General features: G+C 49.1%; 2 protein-coding genes across 6 annotated transcripts in view; both read left to right on the top strand.

Annotated features, from left to right (window-relative positions):
• Positions 1-18,709, top strand: part of LOC145723362 (echinoderm microtubule-associated protein-like 1) — a 433,105-nt gene that overhangs the window by 251,513 nt on the left and 162,883 nt on the right. The gene's annotated exons all lie outside the window — the stretch shown is intronic.
• EVL (Enah/Vasp-like) overlaps positions 1-18,709 on the top strand; it is a 143,772-nt gene that overhangs the window by 69,608 nt on the left and 55,455 nt on the right. The window contains exon 1 of one of the 3 annotated variants that reach the window (XM_081829944.1): positions 3,743-3,921. The exons of the other annotated variants lie outside the window; for them this stretch is intronic. Within the exon in view, the coding sequence (XP_081686070.1) occupies positions 3,911-3,921 (11 nt within the window). The 5' untranslated portion in view covers positions 3,743-3,910. Of the gene's footprint in view, positions 1-3,742; positions 3,922-18,709 lie in introns of those variants that run through there. 3 annotated transcript variants of the gene reach the window in all.

Below are 18,709 nucleotides of genomic sequence, written 5' to 3'. Positions count from 1 at the left end.
CATCAGGCTCCCTGCTCAGCGGGAAGCCTGCTTCTCCCTCTCCCACTCCCCCTGCTTGTGTTCCCTCTCTCACTGTGTCTCTCTCTGTCAAATAAATAAATAAAATCTTTAAAAAAAAAAAAAAAAGGGATGAGGAGTACTAGAAAGGAAAGTAAATATGGAAGACTGTTTATTATTAAAAATATATATATTTGGGGCGCCTGGGTGGCTCAGTTGGTTAAGCGACTGCCTTCGGCTCAGGTCATGATCCTGGAGTCCCGGGATCGAGTCCCGCATTGGGCTCCCTGCTCGGCGGGGAGTCTGCTTCTCCCTCTGACCCTCCTCTCTCTCATGCTCTCTGTCTCTCATTCTCTCTGTCTCAAATAAATAAATAAAATCTTAAAAATATATATATATATATTTGTATATATGTGTGTATATGACCATTTAAAGCAGAAATTTGTAACATAATGTTGTAACTATGTAATGCATGTGATGACTGTTGTGAAGGATGGGAGTGCACTTATACAATTGCTATGTACTTAACGCTTACATGAAGTGGTACAATAGTAATTCTAAGTATACACTAAGTAATTCTAAGTATACTAAGTACGAAGTTAAGAATATATATTGCAATCCCTAGAAAGACTGCTAAAAAATAATGTAAAGAGATATAGCTAAAAGTCAAAAGAAAAATTAAAGTGGAATTCTAAAAAGTATTTCATTTACCCAGAACAATGCAGGAAAAGAGAAACAGGGAAACCAAAACAGATGAGACAGACAGAAAACAAATAGCAAAATCGTAGACCTATATCCATCGAAATCAATAAATTACATGTAAATGGACTAAATACTCCAGTTAAAAGATAGAGATTGTCAGACCAGATGAGAATGCAAGACTCAATCGTATACTGTCTGTAAGGGACACTCTTTAAATACAAAAGGACAAGGGACTGAAAATAGAAGGCAGTATGCAGAACGATGCTACCACCCCACCCTCATCCCCAGAAGCTGTGAATATCTTATGTAGCAAAAGGGACTTTGCTACACCTTTGATGCACCTTGAGATGGGGCAACTATCCTGATTATACAGTGGCCCGTTCTAATCACGTGAGTCCTTAAAGGCAGAGAACCTAAAAAAGAAAAGAAAAAAACAAAAATGGTAACTGTGTGAAGTGCAGGACATGTTACTTAGCTTGACCATGGTGATTATTTCACAGTGCATACATCTATCAAAACATCAAGTCATATACCTCAAATATAAATTATATATATAAATATAATTTTTTTCAGTTATACCTCCATAAGAATGGAAAAAATAAAAGCCCCTCTCCCTCCACAAACCCCAGACCTGACCACAAGAAGAGCTAGCAGGGAAGACCCTTTCCTGGCTGTGGTCAGGAAGAGATGTTAGGGTGGGAGAAGTTGTAGTGACACTCTACCTCAGGCTGCAGGTGGACGAAGGGGCCGTGAGGAAGGAGTGTAGGGGGCCTCTCGGAGCCAATAAGGCCAGGACATTATTCTCCTCTAGAGCCTCCAGAAGGAAAGCTGGCACTTCCAACACCTTGATTTTAGCTCAGACCCTTGAGATCTGTGTCAGACTTCTGACCTATTACCTCACAAAACAAAGACAATAAATTTGTGTTATAAGCTTTAAGTGTGCAGTAATCTGTTACAGAAGCAACAGAAAACCAGTGCAGGGTAGAGAAAGATGTATCAGACAATAGGAAAACCCAAATGGCTACATTTATACCAGGTAAAGTAAACTTAAAGACAAAAAGTGATGATTGCTTCTCGGCCTTTTGGCTAAGATCAAGTGTAAAGACAAAAAGTGATACTAGGGGCGCCTCGGTGGCTCAGTTGTTAAGCGGCTGCTCAGGTCATGATCCCAGGGTCCTGGGATCGAGCCCCACGTCGGACTCCCTGCTTGGCGGGAAGCCTGCTTCTTCCTCTCCCACTCCCCCTGCTTGTGTTCCCTCTCTCGCTGTGTCTCTCTGTCAAATAAATAAATCTTTACAAAAAAAAAAAAGTGATACCAGTGATAAAGAGGGACATTTCATACTGATCAGGGTCAATTCATCAGGAAGATACAATAGCCATAAAAGTATATGTACTGAACAAGAGCTCCAAAATACATGAAGTAAAAATGGACAGAATTAAAGAAAGTGATAGACAAATTCACAATCACCAGTTGGAGACTTTAAACTGTTCTCTCAGCAGTTGATAGAACAATAGGACAAAACGAATCAGTAAACCAGTAAGGACTTAGATCTGAACAACAGTTGACCTAACTGACATTTTTAGAACACCATACCCAAATTTAGCACACACGTCCTTGTGCACACGGTACATTCACCAAGATAAACTACATGCTGGGCCATTAAACAAGTCTCCATAAATTTTAAAGGATGGAAAGACTACCAGGAAAAACAAAAGAAGAAGTTATACTAAGTATGTTCTTTGACCACAAAAGAATTAAATTAGAAATAAGTAACAATAACAGATGTTTAAAAAACACCAAAGAGGGGCGTCTGGGTGGCTCAGTCGTTAAGCATCTGCCTTCGGCTCAGGTCATGATCCCAGGGTCCTGGGATCAAGCCCCACATAGGGCTTTCTGCTCCACAGGAAGCCTGCTCCTCCCTCTCCCACTCCTCCTGCTTGTGTTCCCTCTCTCGCTGTCTCTCTCTCTCTCTATCAAAATAAATAAAATCTTAAAAAAAAATTAAAAAACACCAAAGAGTTAGAAATTAAAATGCTTCTAAATAATCCATAGATAAAAGAAATCATATGGAAAAATAGAAAATATTTTGAAGTAAAGGAAAAGCACAGTTATGTCAAAATTCATGGTTTGCTCCTAAAGCAGTGCTCAAAGGTAAAGGCGTATCTTTGCAAGCCTCTTAAAAGACGTGTTCAACATTCAGAGTGCTTTCAGCTGTCCAGTGAGAACTGCTCTTCCTTTCAGACAGTCCTCTGGGCAGCTGTTTTTCACTGTATCGATCATAGCATTTTAATACATGTGTTCATTAGCATTCCAGCGTCTTCCTTTCTAGACTCCGAAAGCCCTTCAAGGACTTTAAAGATGGCCGTCCTCTTCAGCGTTCTGTCTCTTGGTTCTGGCACAAGGCCTGAAAGAAGGATTGGGAATGAGCCTCATCTCCACGACAGCCCGGTGGAGGCGGGCAGGGTCAGGCTGTGAGCCCCATGGCTCAGGAGACCGAAGCCCCAGGTCACTCAGTGAACAGGTGACAGAGTCAGTTTTCCAGTATTCCTCACGCATTTCCCTGGCAGGCCCTCAGCTGCTGACGGAGCTGTCAGGGTTAGAAGTGTCTCCTCGACGGAGGGGCAAAACTTGATACCAAAGTCACTGTTAAACCTTCAGCAGGTATCAGAACATCATCTTGTAGCCTTCTTGCTCCGGAGGATCGGTGAGGGTACTTCTGAGTTCTCGGAGGCTCTTCATAAAGCCTTGAGGACGCCGTCCACACTGACCCCCGCTTTCTGCGGCAGGTGGGGAAAGCGAGGCCTAGGTGTGTCCGGGGGCTGTGGCTGAGCGGGGAGACAGTGAGCAGGTGGGGGAGCCCGCAGCCCCGCAGGTCCCACCCCCAGCCTGCTGCTGCACCCTCACAGGAAGTGCTTCGGGGCTTGAGGCCGGGGCCTGGGGGTTCCGGGTGGTGGAGTGGTTACACCGCCCACGCCAGTGGGCTCTGTGCGCTGAGCCTCTCGTTCCTCTCTCTGCTCCCTAGCTTTCAGTTTGTAACTGGGGTTCATTTCCCCTTTGTCTCTGGTTCAGCTTCCTTTTCCTGTTTGGTTTTAAGTAGAGTCTAAACATCAAGTTGCTGCCCTCCGAGGGTCTGTGGTCCTCTGATCGGCATAGCCTGTGGGAGCACAGGACTCACCTCCTCAGATTTCCCTGTGCTAAAGCCTTTCAGCCATGGCCACAGGGTGAGTATGGGGACCAAAAAGGGGACAGAGGACTGTCAAGGGGAAACCTAGACTCATAATGGTGTAGAGCTGAAGGGACCATAGAAATCATCCCAGATCCCCTTGTTACACTAATGGGGAGATCAAGGACCAGAGGGCTGGGGACTTACCTACCCAGGGTCACACAGCAAGTTAGTCACAGAGCCCACCCCCTCTCCATCTGCTGGTCTGTCATTACTCGGGCCCATGTCTCCTGATGTCTGTGATCTTTAATGGTTTCTGTGTTGAAAGCCCTACTCAGAAGTCAGACATCTGCCTCAGATTGTAGAGGGGGTCTGAACCATCTAAGGGCGTTGTGGGTTGGCTCTGAGGTCTTTGGCTCTTCTCTCCAGAATGGCCTGAAAACATCCAGGTTGTTTTCTCTAAATACTGGGCAAAGAGGGAAGCACTGAGGTTCCTTTTTTAATAGAAACTTCATGAACTGACTAGCAGAGTCCTGACCTGCTTGAGAGGTTGGTGACTGACTCAGGCCATCGGCCCCTCGGACTCCTGCTTGGTCCGTGTGTAGGCGGCAGCCAGTCCACATTGTGCACGTCTAATTGTGAGTGCACTCTCTAAAGATGGGGTGGCACTTTGGATGTGATTGTCCCCACCCTGCGACCCCATGAAAGATTGTAGGTGATAAGACAGTTTTATCCTCTGGGATTTTTGATGTTTGCTTGATTAACTCATTACAACTTTGTGTCTCAGCGTGAAATGATAATCCCTCACCTTACAAAGTACTTTACAGTTTCCAAAGTGCTGTTTCACCAGTTTTCTTACCTGGTTCTTTCAACTGCGTTGGGTGGATCAGGAAGGTGCTATCCCTCCGGCTTTGAGGAGGAAGAAGCCTAGCCTCTGGAAAGCAGTGGCACTGGCCCAGGGTCGCACAGCTGGGAGAGGCAGGACAGCCGCACCCTGCGTTTTTTCCAGGGCTCCACACAGGCGCTCTGGAAGCATTTGGCAGTGAGCTAATAAAACTGGCCCTACAGTAAGTAGCTCTTGGCCGATACTCCTTCTGCTCAGCAGAAGCGGGTATTTGGTCAGGGGGCGCAGCAGCCTTGGCCGGGCTCTTGGAACCCTTTCCTCTAGGCCCAGAGTTGCCAGGGCCAGGGAAACCCGCTGTCTCTTTATGGTTGGCTTTATTCCTGCTCCTTTGCAACCGGGTTTCTATCATTTTAGTAATTTTCCTATAACTTTAAAGGACTTATAGGTGGAGCTGTGGAGAACAGAGTACTTTAATTTCAAAGGCATGTGAACTTCCAGAGTGGGTAAGGACCAGAGTCGTTTTCAGCTGTGAATTACAGTGTGAAAAGCCCAGGCAGTTTGCTCTATCCTGTCAACAGCTGCTGCAGAAAAATGAATCTGAAGTAAATGGGGAGGAAGCAAAACAGTTTTTTTAAAGGTCTTTTTTTTTTTTTAAGATTTTATTTATTTATTTGAGAGAGAGAGCACATGAGAGGGGGGACGGTCAGAGGGAGAAGCAGACTCCCTGCCAAGCAGGGAGCCCGATGCGGGACTCGATCCAGGGACTCCAGGATCATGACCTGAGCCGAAGGCAGTCGCTTAACCAACTGAGCCACCCAGGCGCCCTAAAGGTCTTTTAAAATAGTAAGAGTCTTGAGAGTTTTCCATCTTGAAAGACCCTAGAGACGATCCATAGTCAATCATCCAGGTTAGTGGTGCTTTAGGCCTCTTACCCTCCACTTCAACCAAATTAACTGTCTTTTATCTTGTTTAAGTATTATTCGGTATTTCTTTGAGGGAAAAAAATGTGTATTGTTGGCAGTGTTGGTTTTGAAGTCTGAAAACGTCCTCGCGAGCCCAGTTCTGCAGTATACAGATCAGGAAATGGAGGCCCAGAGTCCAGGCAGGACTGGTCTGGTGGATGAAGTAGTGGCCCAAGCCTCCCCACGCAGGGCTGCTGGGGCACCATCAGTAGCAACAAGCACAGCAGCTAGAAAACCTGCAAGCTCTTTGGTTCTCCTCCTGCTGACCTAACGGGAATATAACATCTAGGTTCAGAGTCACCATCGTGCCTGTGGTGGGGATCCACAGGGCCTTCGAACCATGAAAACTTGTCTTCCAGCCCCCGCTCTGGCCACCCATAAGCCAAGAAGCATTTCCCCGCGTGCTTAGCCCTGGGCTGGGAGCGAGAGTGCGCCGAGCACATGGCCATGTCCAGCCTGCTCTCGTTGGCAGCGTTGCCTTTCATTCTGCCAGCAATCCCATGGGCAGTAAGTCTTGTTTTTATTGCTTCCATTGCACAGAGGAAGAAACCAAGGCAAAAAAGGAGCACCTTGCCAGGAAACGTAGCCTTGAGCTCCTGGCCCTGCCTCCAGAGGCTTAGTTCTTTGCCCTTCCGCACTGCCTGAGAGCCGGTCTCTGCTCAGAGATGTAGAGACACGCAGGGTCGGGGAGACAGCACTCAGGAGTAGAGAGCCACGAGTCCCCAGCGCCACGTGGCACACACAGTGATGAGTGTAGACGGGAAGGGCAACAGGAGCTGAGAAGTTGGGGCTGCCAGGAACGACTCTGAGGAGAAAGTGGGACCTCGGGTGAACTCTGAAGGATAGCGCATGATCTTTAGAAAGGAACCAAACAAACATCCCAGTCAGCATCAGCCAGGGGCTGCTCTGGGTCCCAGGGAAACAGGGGAATGAGAGAGGCCGTCTTGTCCTGAAACTGTACCGGAGGCAGGGTAGGGAGGAGAGTCAAGAAACCATAAGTCAAAGATAAGAGAGAGACCAAACAGTACCAGAGGCTGGTTGCAAATGACTACGCACCAGGTGAGGGACATTTATTCAGACACCTTAGCCATGAGGTCACGAGGCTGCCATGCAAAAATCTGAACATGGAACATGAGGTGGGGGCACGTGGGGAGAGACAGCAAGTGTAAAGGCCCTGACAGGGGAACAGTTTGGTGGGGTCAGGGGTCAAGGAACAGGGAGGCTGAAGCTATATGAACCAAGGGAGAGGGAAGGGTGATACGGGCCGAGAAGTGGACAGGCCTTCTCACACAGCCGACAAGCCTGGTGAGGAGGTTAGGTTTTATTCGTTGTGTCTCAGGAAGCCTTTGGAGGGTGGTTAGCACAAGGAAAGGCATCGATGGAGATTTAGGAAACTCATCCTGGCCACTGGGTGGCTAATGCTCTGTGTTGTGGCAAGAGTGGAGGCAGGAAGACCTCCGGGCGCTCTTGCGGTCGTCCAGGTAGGAGGGGGCAGCTGGGGCTGGGGCTGGGGCTGGGACTGGGGCGGTCAGTGTAGGTGGGGAGCGGTAGCCGGATTCGGGATGTGCTTTGGAGGCACGGCCTCCAGGACATCCTGCTGGGTCACCTGTGGGTCACCTGTGGGTATGAAGGAAAGTGAATCAAACCGGACTCAGGTGGCCTTTGGTTTCTTTTGCCACAGTGGGGGTGGGGGGCTTGATGTAAGCAGCTGGAGTGCCAGCTGGGGGGTCCGTAGGGTTTTTGAGCCTGTGCAAGACAGGCTCCCAGTAAATGTCAGTCGAACAAGTCTGCACTGAGTGGGAACCACCTGATCCCAGAGTGCGGTAGGAAAGGCTCCGGGAGAGAGTGTCTGCCCCTTTCCGGTGGAGCCAGCTAATTTCAGTCCCTTCCCTTGTCTCCCTCTTGTCCTTATTGTGCTTGGTTGGTGTTTTGTTTTTTCTAAAGGCTTATCACCTTCCAACATACTACATAACTTATTTATTTATTTTTTTTAAACCTACATTGTGAAGTTTTTTTTTTTTTAAGATTTTATTTATTCATTTGAGAGACAGAGAGAACACAAGCAGCGGGAGAGGCAGAGGGAGAAGGAGAAAGCAGACTCCCCACTGAGCTGGGAGCCAGACATGGGGCTCGATCTCTGGACCTGACCTGAGCCAAAGGCAAACACTTAACCATCTGAGCCACCCAGGCGCCCCTTACTTATTATTTTATTATTTATCCATCTCTCCACGCCTGTAGAATCTAAGTTCCAAGAGGGGAGAGGCTTTTGTCAGTTTTGCTCACTGATGCAAAAACAATATACATTTATCGAATTGCTGGATTTCATTAACTACTTCTGATGTATGATTCTGGAGATGCCCGGGCTACCAAAGCTCCTACTCAGTGGTGCTTCCCAGTGTGGCGTGGTAGAGAAGAGGCCAGAAAAGCAGACGTTTTGCTTGCTGTCAGGTAGTGAAGGTGCCAAGGCTCCCCGTACAGTCAGTAGTTGGTGGGCTGCTTGTGCACACTAACTGCTGCTTGCCCCACTGCCCTGCAGATGTTGAATTTGTGGAGGTGTGAGAAGCCTCACACAGCCTGGGTCCAGCCCACACCTTCGCCTCTGCAGCAGGGTTTGGAAGACCCCCTCTAAGAGGAGTTGGCGTTTCCTTGGACGTCTTATCCTCACAGGCGAGTCAGAGAGCCCCAGAAGCTTATAGTCAGACAAGCCCTTGCAGATCACGTTGTTCAGTAGCTGCTCCCAGGGACATGTAGCCAGATCATTTGGAGAGCTTTTTGAAACTTCTCTGACTTCTCTCGTTCCAAAGAATCAGATGTGCCTCCAATTAAGGCACATTACCACAGTGATTCTAGGCCGTTCTCATGAGAGTGTGTTGTGTTCCTCGGGTGTCCTGGGCCGAAGATGGCTGACAACCGATCTCATCCAGTGGTTTTACTTTGGTAGCTGAACCCATAAAGGCGGAAAAAGAACAACAGCTACCCTTTCTAGAGTGTTCCGTGCCAAGCATTTTTCCGATCATGTGATGTACACTGTATTTAATCCTCATCCTCTGAGGTGTGGTACCATTAGTCCCAGCTTGCAGGTAAGAACAGGGGTCAGCAAAGAGGTCACTCATTCCAGGTCATGGTGGTATCACTTGACAGAGTTGGATTTGAAACCAGATCTCTTGTGTTCTCAAAAGCTAAGCTTAGCTGTATCCTCTTGAAGGAACTTGCCCCAAATTGCAGAGTCAAGGTTAGGATCAGGGCCTCCTAATTTCTGTTATCCTCTGTAGTCTCTGATTTCACACTGTTCATACCACGAGAGACAGGGAGACCTCCTCTGTCCTCCTGTGGCACCCTGTGCCTGTCTCTGTCAGTCATTCATCATCTGCACACCCAGCCTGCCACAGGACATGGTATCACTCCTTTCTGCCTGTCCCTGCACTTACTTAGATGTGTAGTGAACTGAGCCGATTGCCATGCTGATGAAGGGATATTAGCTGGGGCTCGACCAGGTCTCATTCCTTGGCTATTAATTTACCCTTGGAGATAAGCATACTGCCCCAGTCCTTGGTCCAGCCAGATCTCTATAGCTGTCCCAAGGCTGTGTTGAAACCCATTCCATTTCCACACGTGAGCAGAATCATAGACTGTGAGGACACAGGCACGTATCGGAACTTATAAATGTTTTTGAGGTTTGAGTAGTGCCAGTGTCCACATGGACAATCAGATGGCTCCGCACGGAAAGGGCTGTGTTGGTGGCCTTGAAAGAAAGTGTGGGAAGGAGGCGTGAGCTTCTGTCTAAGAATATCAGACTCTCTCAACAGTTGGTTGGAGTGTTTTATCCAGATTCCACTAGACTCCACAGAGAAGTGGAGAGCAGCTGTCCAAGCATCTGGGCTGGTGGCATTGTAACAGGGAAAAGGCAAACATCTTGATTACAGGTGACGTAGCAGTCTGATCCTCCCAACCAATTTGGATGGAAGAAAAGATGTCTGGGCTCACACTGAATTTAGTCTTCATTCACCCCAAGCTTTCCTTTCATTCTGACGCTTACAAAAATGGGGTTCAAACAGTCAGCATTTGAGTTTCTGCGTGTGAAAATACGCGGACCTCACCCGCTGTTTTCGTTGCTGTAGTTGAGCCGTTCTCAAATATGGTCAGGAGAACCGCCCTTGTAGGGGTCTGTGAGTCAAAACTATATCTATAACAACACTAAGACATTGTCTGCCTTTGTCACTCTTATCCCACAAGCGCACAGTGGAATTTTCCAGAGGCCACATGACATTGTGTTGACATTGTCACTGTGACAGGTAATGAAATGTGTGCTTGTGCGTTCCTGTGTTTTAAAAAATTCTCAGTTTTAATTTCAACTGTGGTAAATACAGATAGACTTAACTACATAAACAGAAGCTTTTTGGCATCCTCAGTAGTTTTTATGGGCGTAAAGGGGTCCTGAAACAAAAGTGTCAAGAAGCATCTCTGTCGAACCGTCCATTATGTGCGTGTACGCGCGCGGCAAGCATAGAATTGGTAAGCACCCCATCCAAGACGGCGGCTCCTGCGGCACAGGAGGGGCCCTCAGGTCTGGGGAGAAGGTGCAGGGGTCCACTTGAGGGGACACCACATTCCGAAACTGTGTGGTGGCACTGTGGGAACCCACCTCTCACAGGTATGAAATATTTCAGAATACATGTTTTAAGCTGAGAAGATAACATTAAACATGTTTTGAGCCTGTTGCCCCTAAAGGGGGAAAAAGTCACCCTATGAATGGTTAACTAACTCCCAAGGGGGAATGTACCTTACACTGGAGAGATCTGGCGGTCATTCCCTTAATCCACTTTGCCTTTGGAATCCCAGTATGTGCCTCCTGCTGGGCTGGGATCCAGTAAGTACCCACCATCACCTATGTTGGGTTCTGGCCGTTCACTCTGAATCTAGCCGTGAGGAAACAGCCCAGAATGTGGACAGCCTACAAGGCAATTGGCCTGAACTCTGCCCACAAAAAAGTCAACATCGATGAAAAAAAGTGGCCTAACATTCTAGCTTAAGAAAGAGTATGCAGAAAAACTAAGGATGTAATGTATGGTGATTAACATAACAATAAAAATTTTTTTAAAAAAAAAGAGTATGCAGACAGCCCATCCAAATGTAATGCATGAGTAGATCCTGGACCCATAAAAATCAAAACATTTGGGGGAAATTGGATAACTTTATATAGGCTCTGTATTAGCTATTAGTAAAGTATTTTCTTAGATGTAATAATGGTATTTGAGTTACACATTAGAATGTCCTTATTTTAAAGAAATGTGTGCTAAAAACCTTAGGATTGAAGTATCACGATATCTGCAACTTTCAAATGGTTCGGAAAAAAAAAAACGTAAAAGAGATAAGTCACATGTGGTAAAAATGCTTTACTATAAGTAAAGCAGAAAAACCCCATTGTATGGCAGAAAGGAAGATCTGTGGTCTAGACACGGCCCTTCCACATAACACCACAGGATGCTGGGAAACATACTCCCCTTCTCCAGGCCTGTTTCCTCCATCTAAATAAAGTACTTGTGATTATTTCTCAGCTCTGACAAAGCTGTGATTCCAAGTCCCTCTGTTCCTCAATCACTGAATTGGGACATCGTAGTGTAGGCAAATTTATCCAAAGGTATTTATTGAGCAATCACTAGTCACAGGTACTAGGGCTACAGAGATGAACAATGTTTTTACCTTTTTTTAAGGTTTATTTATTTATTTATTTGACAGAAAGACACAGCGAGAGAGGGAACACAAGCAGGGGGAGTGGGAGAGGGAGAAGCAGGCTTCCCGCGGAGCAGGGAGCCCGATGCGGGGCTCGATCCCAGGACCCTGGGATCATGACCTGAGCCAAAGGCAGACGCTTAATGACTGAGCAACCCAGGTGCCCCTGAACGATGTTTTTAAAACAAACCAGAAAAAGAACTGTCCTCATGGGGGAGAGAGAAAACCAAAAGACCTTCAATACAGTGATAAGTGGTATAAGGAAAAGTGAAGCAGCCTCTTCTCAGTGGGAAGGGATCACTCTCCCAGGAGGTGACACAGAGGACAGGCTGGAGGAGAGTCCCGGCAGAGCAGGGCCTGGCATTTGAGCTACCCTGGCATCAAGGCTTGTCCTGCGGGCTCTGCACCTGCCCCTCCAGGGGATGAGCCCAAGCTCTGAACACTCCACAAGACAGAACCCAATGGTCCAAGTCCCACCTGGAAACCCGAGATGATTCTCCAGGCCACAGTGAAGAACCTGCTGGAGACCTTGGTTTTCTCTGTAGAGACTGACAGAATAAGAGGTCATGACGGCTCTGCGTGTGGGGACAGAGGCACTTCATACTGATTCCACCCAAGTCTCCACTCATGCAGATCTGCCATTACCAGAGCCAACATTTCCTCACTCAATGTGGTAGTTCGGGAGCTAACCATGTTAGTAAACTACACTCCTGTTTATCTTCTCAGATGTATCCAAGCTCCAAGAAACTTAAAACCTAGTCAAGAAAGAGCACGTCCCTCATTTTACAGAGCCTTGCATGTACTCCCCTGAAGCCAAGTGGCTAATGACAGGCCAAGTCTGGGCAGAGCTCGGACTTTGATGCAGGGCTCCCTTCACTTCCCACACCGTCTCCATGATGGACAGTGTTGATTGGATGCCCCTGGCCTGTGTTTTTGATACACCTCTGGTCCCTGGCTCGCACCAACCACCCAGACTTTTCCTGACTTTCTGCCCCTGCTCACTGGGAAAGACTGGTCAGGAAAGAGGCAGTGTAGCAATGAACCAAGCTACTAGACTGTCAGAGAGCCAACAGAAAGTTGTAGAAAGGGGCTAAGAGGACGAGAACGAGGGCAAGTCTGTCACCTCTGGTGACTGGAAGGCCACCGATGGCCCTGGAGAGAGGGGCTGGAGTGGAGCAGGTGGGGGCCCTGCGCTCTGCAGGCAGGGGCCCGGAGGAGCCGGCGCAGTAGGCAAGGGTCGAGGGGTGCAGCGTGTGTTCGTGGAGGCGGAGTTGAAGGGTGAGTGGGAGCACCCAGGGAGTGAAGCCATAGAAGCCAGAAACAGAGGCCTCCAGAGATGGGAGGAAGACATGTTGGGGACAGGTCACTTCATGTAACATGGGGACAAATGTGATCACTTGCTCATGAGGGTTGTTGAGCATCCCATGACATCACACGGGCTTTGACTGCGAGGGACCTGCACGTTGGGCAGGAGGGGCGCTTCATGCTTCAGAGAGAGAGGATGGCGAAGGAGAGGACGGTCCCCTCCCCACTGCACCTTGCCGTGGTGCTGGGGGGTAGCTTCGCACACCAGAGTGCCCAGACAGGTTTCCATGGCCCCCACCCCCCACGGCAGTTGCCCTGGTGCCAGCCGAGGGGCTTCCTTCCGGATGATTCTCAGCCCGCTTTTCAAGTTCACTTTTGTTGCTTACATGTTGAAAGTAAACAAGTCAGGACTTTACCAGCCGCCTCAGAGTCTGGCTCTGTTTGTGCTTGGCTTTGGGAACATTTATTTATGACCACTTCTCTCTGGCCTCCCCTGTTCCCTCGTCATTTCCTAGTTCGCTCAGCACCTGCTGAGCCCGGGCTCATGAGGGCCGTGGCCCCGGACTACATCAGGGAGGGCATGGGGGGTAGCTGATGGCTCACACTGGGGCCTGCCCTCCAGCAGCTCCCCTTCTTGGGAGGAAGATAAGCCAGAAATAGCTATCACAAGGCTTGAAAGTGATCGGAGGACACAGGGCCAACGAGGGCGGCAAGGGGCAGACACACACTTGTTGAGCACATGGACTGTACTGGGGTACCGGGCACCTGCATAGAGAAAAACAGCTACGTTTTCTTGGCTCCATTTTATAGAAGAGAATTCCTCCCGTAGAACCCCATGATTTCCCTGTGGTGGCACTGGCATGTGCCCATTTCATAACTGTTCATGTTTCCTGCTAGACTGTAATATCCTTCAGGGCGGGGAGCTCTCCTGTTCATCCCCAGAGGCTCGCGGCGTGCCTTTCCCCTAGTAGTTACCAAGTGAACGGGGATGAACCAGATGTTTGCTGAAGGCAGTAGCACTTGGCCTGAGCTTTAAGGGAAGGTGAGACGCAGACCTGTGGACGCAGGAGGGAGGAGGCACCTTAGGCGGAGGGAACTCCTTTCTTCTTCAACTTCTTGAGTAATACTGGCAAGACATTTTAACTGGCCCAGCGTCAGGAGGATGCTTTTGTGGTCAGCCCAGGCTTTACCACCAGGCTGCCAGTTGGGCTGTGCGGACAGACTGCCCTTCCTCACAGTTGGTGCCAGGCACAGTGTGGGCAGCCCAGTGCCCAGAGAGCACAAAGAATTTGCCCTATTGTCTCGAGATGCCAAAGACAAACAGGTGGGACAGGAATTGTGGCCTAACCCTTTGACCACCCCACAGGGAAGCCTTGAGGAAGTGGTCCTTGTGTTGGTGGCACTTATGGCCAGCAGAGGGACCCGAGGTAGAAGGCTGTTGGGAGTCCCCTGCCGTGAGAGCTGTTCTGTGCCAAGGCACAGGATATGCCAATTGGGTTCAGAGAAGGACCATCTAACTCAGCCTGGGGCTTCCAGGAGAGCTTTCTAGCGGAAGTAATATGTATCTCAAGTCTGTAGGATGAGTAGGAATTATTGGTAGACTAGGCTGGAAAAAGCATCCCAGGCCGAGGGAATAGCAAGAACTAGAGCAGAGGGGCATAGAGAAGAGGGAGAGTGGTTCACGAACAAGGTAGGCAAGGCGCAGAATGTGAAGGGCCACGTGCCTGCCAAGAGCAGGGACTGGATCCTAGTCTTCGGTGCTGTGGGGCTCCAGGTGCTGCTCCAAGTGTTTGTACATGCGAAGGATCTCCTGAAGAGGGGTCTGAGAATTTTGCATTTTAATAAACACCTTACCTGATTCTTATGCTGCACACAGTTTTGAGAACCATGGGCACAAAGTGAGAAGAGAAGAAATTCCAAATGGTTCGCATTGGGGAGCACCAAGATTTAAAGTGGTTTTACAATCTGTTTTGGAGCAAAGTCCCCTTGAGAACACAGTAAAAGCCTCCTTCAGAAAGTTTGCACACTCATTTTTGCAAATAATTTCAGGAAATTCTTAGACTCGTTAAGCCTTTCTGTGGCCCACTTTCACACCCCTCCTGTAAGTGGCGAGTAGAAAACCTCGAACGGAGAAGCCTTCAAGGAGCCACCAGAGAGAAATGAGGGCCGGGGAATAGACAGAGGCAGAGGCAGGAGAGATTTTCAAAAGTATGGACATTGTCGCAGCATTTGTTCAGTAAGAGGTGAGAGGTCTGAGAACTGCAGAGCAGCTGCCTGCACTGGGAAGCGCGCACCAGCAACTTTGTGCAGAGCTGTTTACGTGTACATCAGGGACAGAAGCCAGGTTCCAAAGGGGCCTGGAGCATGAGCAAGTGGCAAGGAGATGGGGGAAGCAGGCAGACAGGAGCCTGATGGAAGAGAAGGGAGAGCCAAAGGGAGCAGCCAGGGGTAGGCAGCGGGCACCCACTCACACCGACTGACATCAAACTCACGTTCATGGGTGTTTATCAGGTGCTTAACCCTGTGTTGGCTATTGAGTGAAAGATAAAGAAGGCACTCCCAGGAGGGTGACTGCTCACCCTGGTCTACCTGGGACTGTCCAGGTTTTCATACCAAATAACCTGCCTCCCAGGAAACTGCTCAGTCCCAGGCGAACCCGGTCCCCAGTCCTGCCAGGGAGACAGAGTCGGACAGTGTGATGAGCTGTTCTGTCTGCAGGGGGCGACTATGTCAGGGCACTGGGCTGAGCAGAGGGCTTTGCCAGAGCTGGGGGACTGGGAGGTACATCTGAGGACAGGGCATGTGGCTCCTTGGCCAGAGGGGTTGGAGAGGGCAGCCCGCCCTTACCCAGAGCAGCCTTCCGTCTCCCCAGGCCTGGGCAGGCAGGTGGGTGAGGCTGAGGGGCTCCTGCAGGCCCACCTCAGAGTTGCAGCTTCCCAACTCTCCAGTCCCAGGCGTTGTGAGACAGAGAACAGTGTTGGTAATCTGTAACAGATGCTTTTACTTGGCAGCTACTTGCTCTCGGAGAATAAATGGAGTAGGATTGTAAATGGAATGTTCCCACGGGCTCACAGTCATAAACGCATTTACTCAGAGTCGTGTATTCAACAAACAGTTATTAGTGTGTACAACATATAAGGGACTGGGGTTACAAAGGGGAAAACAGCAAGGTCCCGCTTCGAGGAGCTCGCAGTCTAGTGGGGAAGGGGATGCAGACGCAGATACTGAGGAGCAGGACCAACTGTAAAGTGCTGTGATAAGCCGCAGGGACAGCACAGTGCTGCGGGAGCCGCCTCTGGCCAGAGGGGTCTCAGTGCTGTACTGTTCCCAGCCCATCCCCAGACCTAGTTCTCCAGCAAGCATCCGTGGTTAGCCCTGTTCCTCTCTGTTCCCTTTTTGGCTTTACATCCTTTGTCCTTACTTGAATTTACACACTGTCCTTTAAGTGTTTGTTGAAGAAGCCTTGAAAGATACTTGGAGGGTGGAAGGAGGTTCCCAGTTGACTGCCCCGGAGAGCACGTGGCTGGGATGGAGGGTGTGAGCCTGGGAGAAGTTCAGAAACTCCTTCCCAGTCATGTCGGTCAGGTCCCACAGCTGGGGGGGCAGAGATCCTGCACTTTTCCAGAAGCACTGATAGGGCAAGAGCGTAAGGCGGACTTTCGGCCGCCTGCAGGGCAGGCTGTGCCACAAGCTAGTTTTCTCTCCAAACACATGAGTGGTTTTTTTATGTCAGCTCGAGGAAGATCCCTGGTTGCATACAGAAAGTTCGGGGTGCGGCTTGCTCATTTTCTTTCTTTTTTTTTTTTTTTTAGATTTTTTTTTTTTTTTTTTTTTTTTGTGAGAGAGAGAATGAGAGACAGAGAGCATGAGAGGGGAAGGGTCAGAGGGAGAAGCAGACCCCCCGCTGAGCAGGGAGCCCGATGCGGGACTCGATCCCGGGACTCCAGGATCATGACCTGAGCCGAAGGCAGTCGCTTAACCAACTGAGCCACCCAGGCGCCCTTGCTCATTTTCTTTTTAAGTGAGGGATATCAACAGATCTTCAGTAGCAGTCTCTGATGTGTGGTCTAAAGGGGTTAAATGCTGAACCAGTGACAAGACCTTGCTTGGGCCTGGGCTCAGAAAGTACTGGGGCGCCTGGGTGGCTCAGTCGGTGAAGCATCTGCCTTCAGCTCAGGTCATGATCCTGGGGTCCCAGGATCAAGCCCCTCAGGCTCCGTGCTCAGCGGGGAGCCTGCTTCTCTCTCTGCCCCTCCCCCTGCTCTGCTCTCTCTTGCTATCTCTCAAATAAATAAATAAAATCTTAAAAAGAAAAAGTACTCACTGCTCTCTGATGGACCCCCGCGGTCAGATTAGCCTTGAACGGTTGGGGAAACCAAAGCCCAGAGTCACACAGTCTTTCTCCTCTAAGCTCCTGACAAAAGGGTTCTTCAAAGCTTCGTGAATGTCTCACCTGCCTCTAGGAGGGAAATGACAGGCTTCAATATTTACAAATTCCTGTGCCCACAAATACCTGTACAAAAGCCCAGATGACAATGGGATTGGATGACTTTGTTCCAAGAGAACCTTCTTCTGGGAGAGAGACTCTGGTGGTTCCTACTGCTCAGAGCAGCCTGTTAGGTCCCCAGGGGGAAAAGTCCACCAGCCGGTGATGGGGTACCATATAGAACAAACCAAACACTGTATTTTGACTGATTTCCCCCACCAATCAGCTGGTTGTTTTGATCACATAAAGACAACCTGTCAGAGATGAAGCCCTCCTCAGAACTGACCTCAGCTTTCCCCCCAGCTTCATGCACTTTGGGGCTCCTCAGAGCCGGGAGGGTGGGGAGCTCTTGAGGCCATGTGGGCACAGGCGCAGATTATATGCGGCCTGCTGAGGGCAAGGAGGAACTGTCTGTTTTCAGTTAGTAAAGGGAATTTTATATATACGTTTTTTGTAAATAGTTCATACGTTCGGTCAGTAATAGTTTTAAAAAAGAAAACATTTGTCTGACTGCCCTCAAATGATAACTGATGTAGACAAATGAAGTGTCTGATGCCTGTGGATAGTACAGAGTTTTCATATCCAGGGAAGACGCAGAGAAGACCGTTGTCTGGATGGAGCTCAGAGACAGTGTCTGGGCTGGGTGGCAATCAAGATTTTATTAAAACAAAAATCCCAAAGGGATATAAGCAAGATGAATCTTAAGTAGAAGAAATGGGTATTTTCTTGCATTTAGGTTTTGTTAGTGGAGATAAAATAAGCTGAGACCAGCAAGCGCTATTCAAATGGGGAAGAAAGAATAGGGTTTTTTGGTTTAACTCCAAGCTCAATTTGAACCTGAAGTATTAACAACAAGGAGCCGTGGCTATAATTACAACAAGAAAATTCGTTCTTGGCGTTCCAGCACCTACTAGGGGCAAGCACAGTAGTGGGTACCTTCCACTGTCCCCCACACCACCCCAAGAGATGAGTGGTGACCCCAGGCACACGCCAGCCTCCAGGAGCTGCGGTTCCTGGCAGAGCACGCTGGCTGTGCGCCTCCCCCACCGAGAATCCCACATCCCCGTCCTCAGCTCGCCTGCGGTTGCAGCTCTTCGTCTGAAGCACACGCAGTGTTTTCTTCAGAAAGCCCCTCCAGGTTCACTGAAGTGTGTGATGAGTTGTTTCATTTTCGGGGTAGTTGCGAGCTGTTTGAGGGCAGGAACTGTCATATTCGTCTCTGCATCACTAAATGTTTTTGACTCACTGGCATCTGTGCTTGTCAGACTAAGATGAAAATATCCTACCCAGGGGCACCTGGGTGGCTCAATCGTTAAGTGTCTGCCTTCGGCTCGGGTGATGATCTCGGGGTCCGGGATCGAGCCCCACATCGGGCTCCCTGCTCGGCGGGAGGCCTGCTTCTCCCTCTCCCTCTGCCTGCCGCTCCCCCTGCTTGTGCTCTCCCTCTCTCTCTCGTCAAATAAATAAATAAAATCTTTAAAAAAAGAAAGAGGGCGCCTGGGTGGCTCAGTTGGTTAAG

Source organism: Leptonychotes weddellii, chromosome 9, assembly GCF_054177405.1.
Source record: "Leptonychotes weddellii isolate Sample4059 chromosome 9, ASM5417740v2, whole genome shotgun sequence".
NCBI classification, from domain to species: domain Eukaryota; kingdom Metazoa; phylum Chordata; class Mammalia; order Carnivora; family Phocidae; genus Leptonychotes; species Leptonychotes weddellii.
The sequence above is the reverse complement of the archived record's forward strand: the minus strand, read 5'-3'. Positions and strand labels throughout refer to the sequence as shown.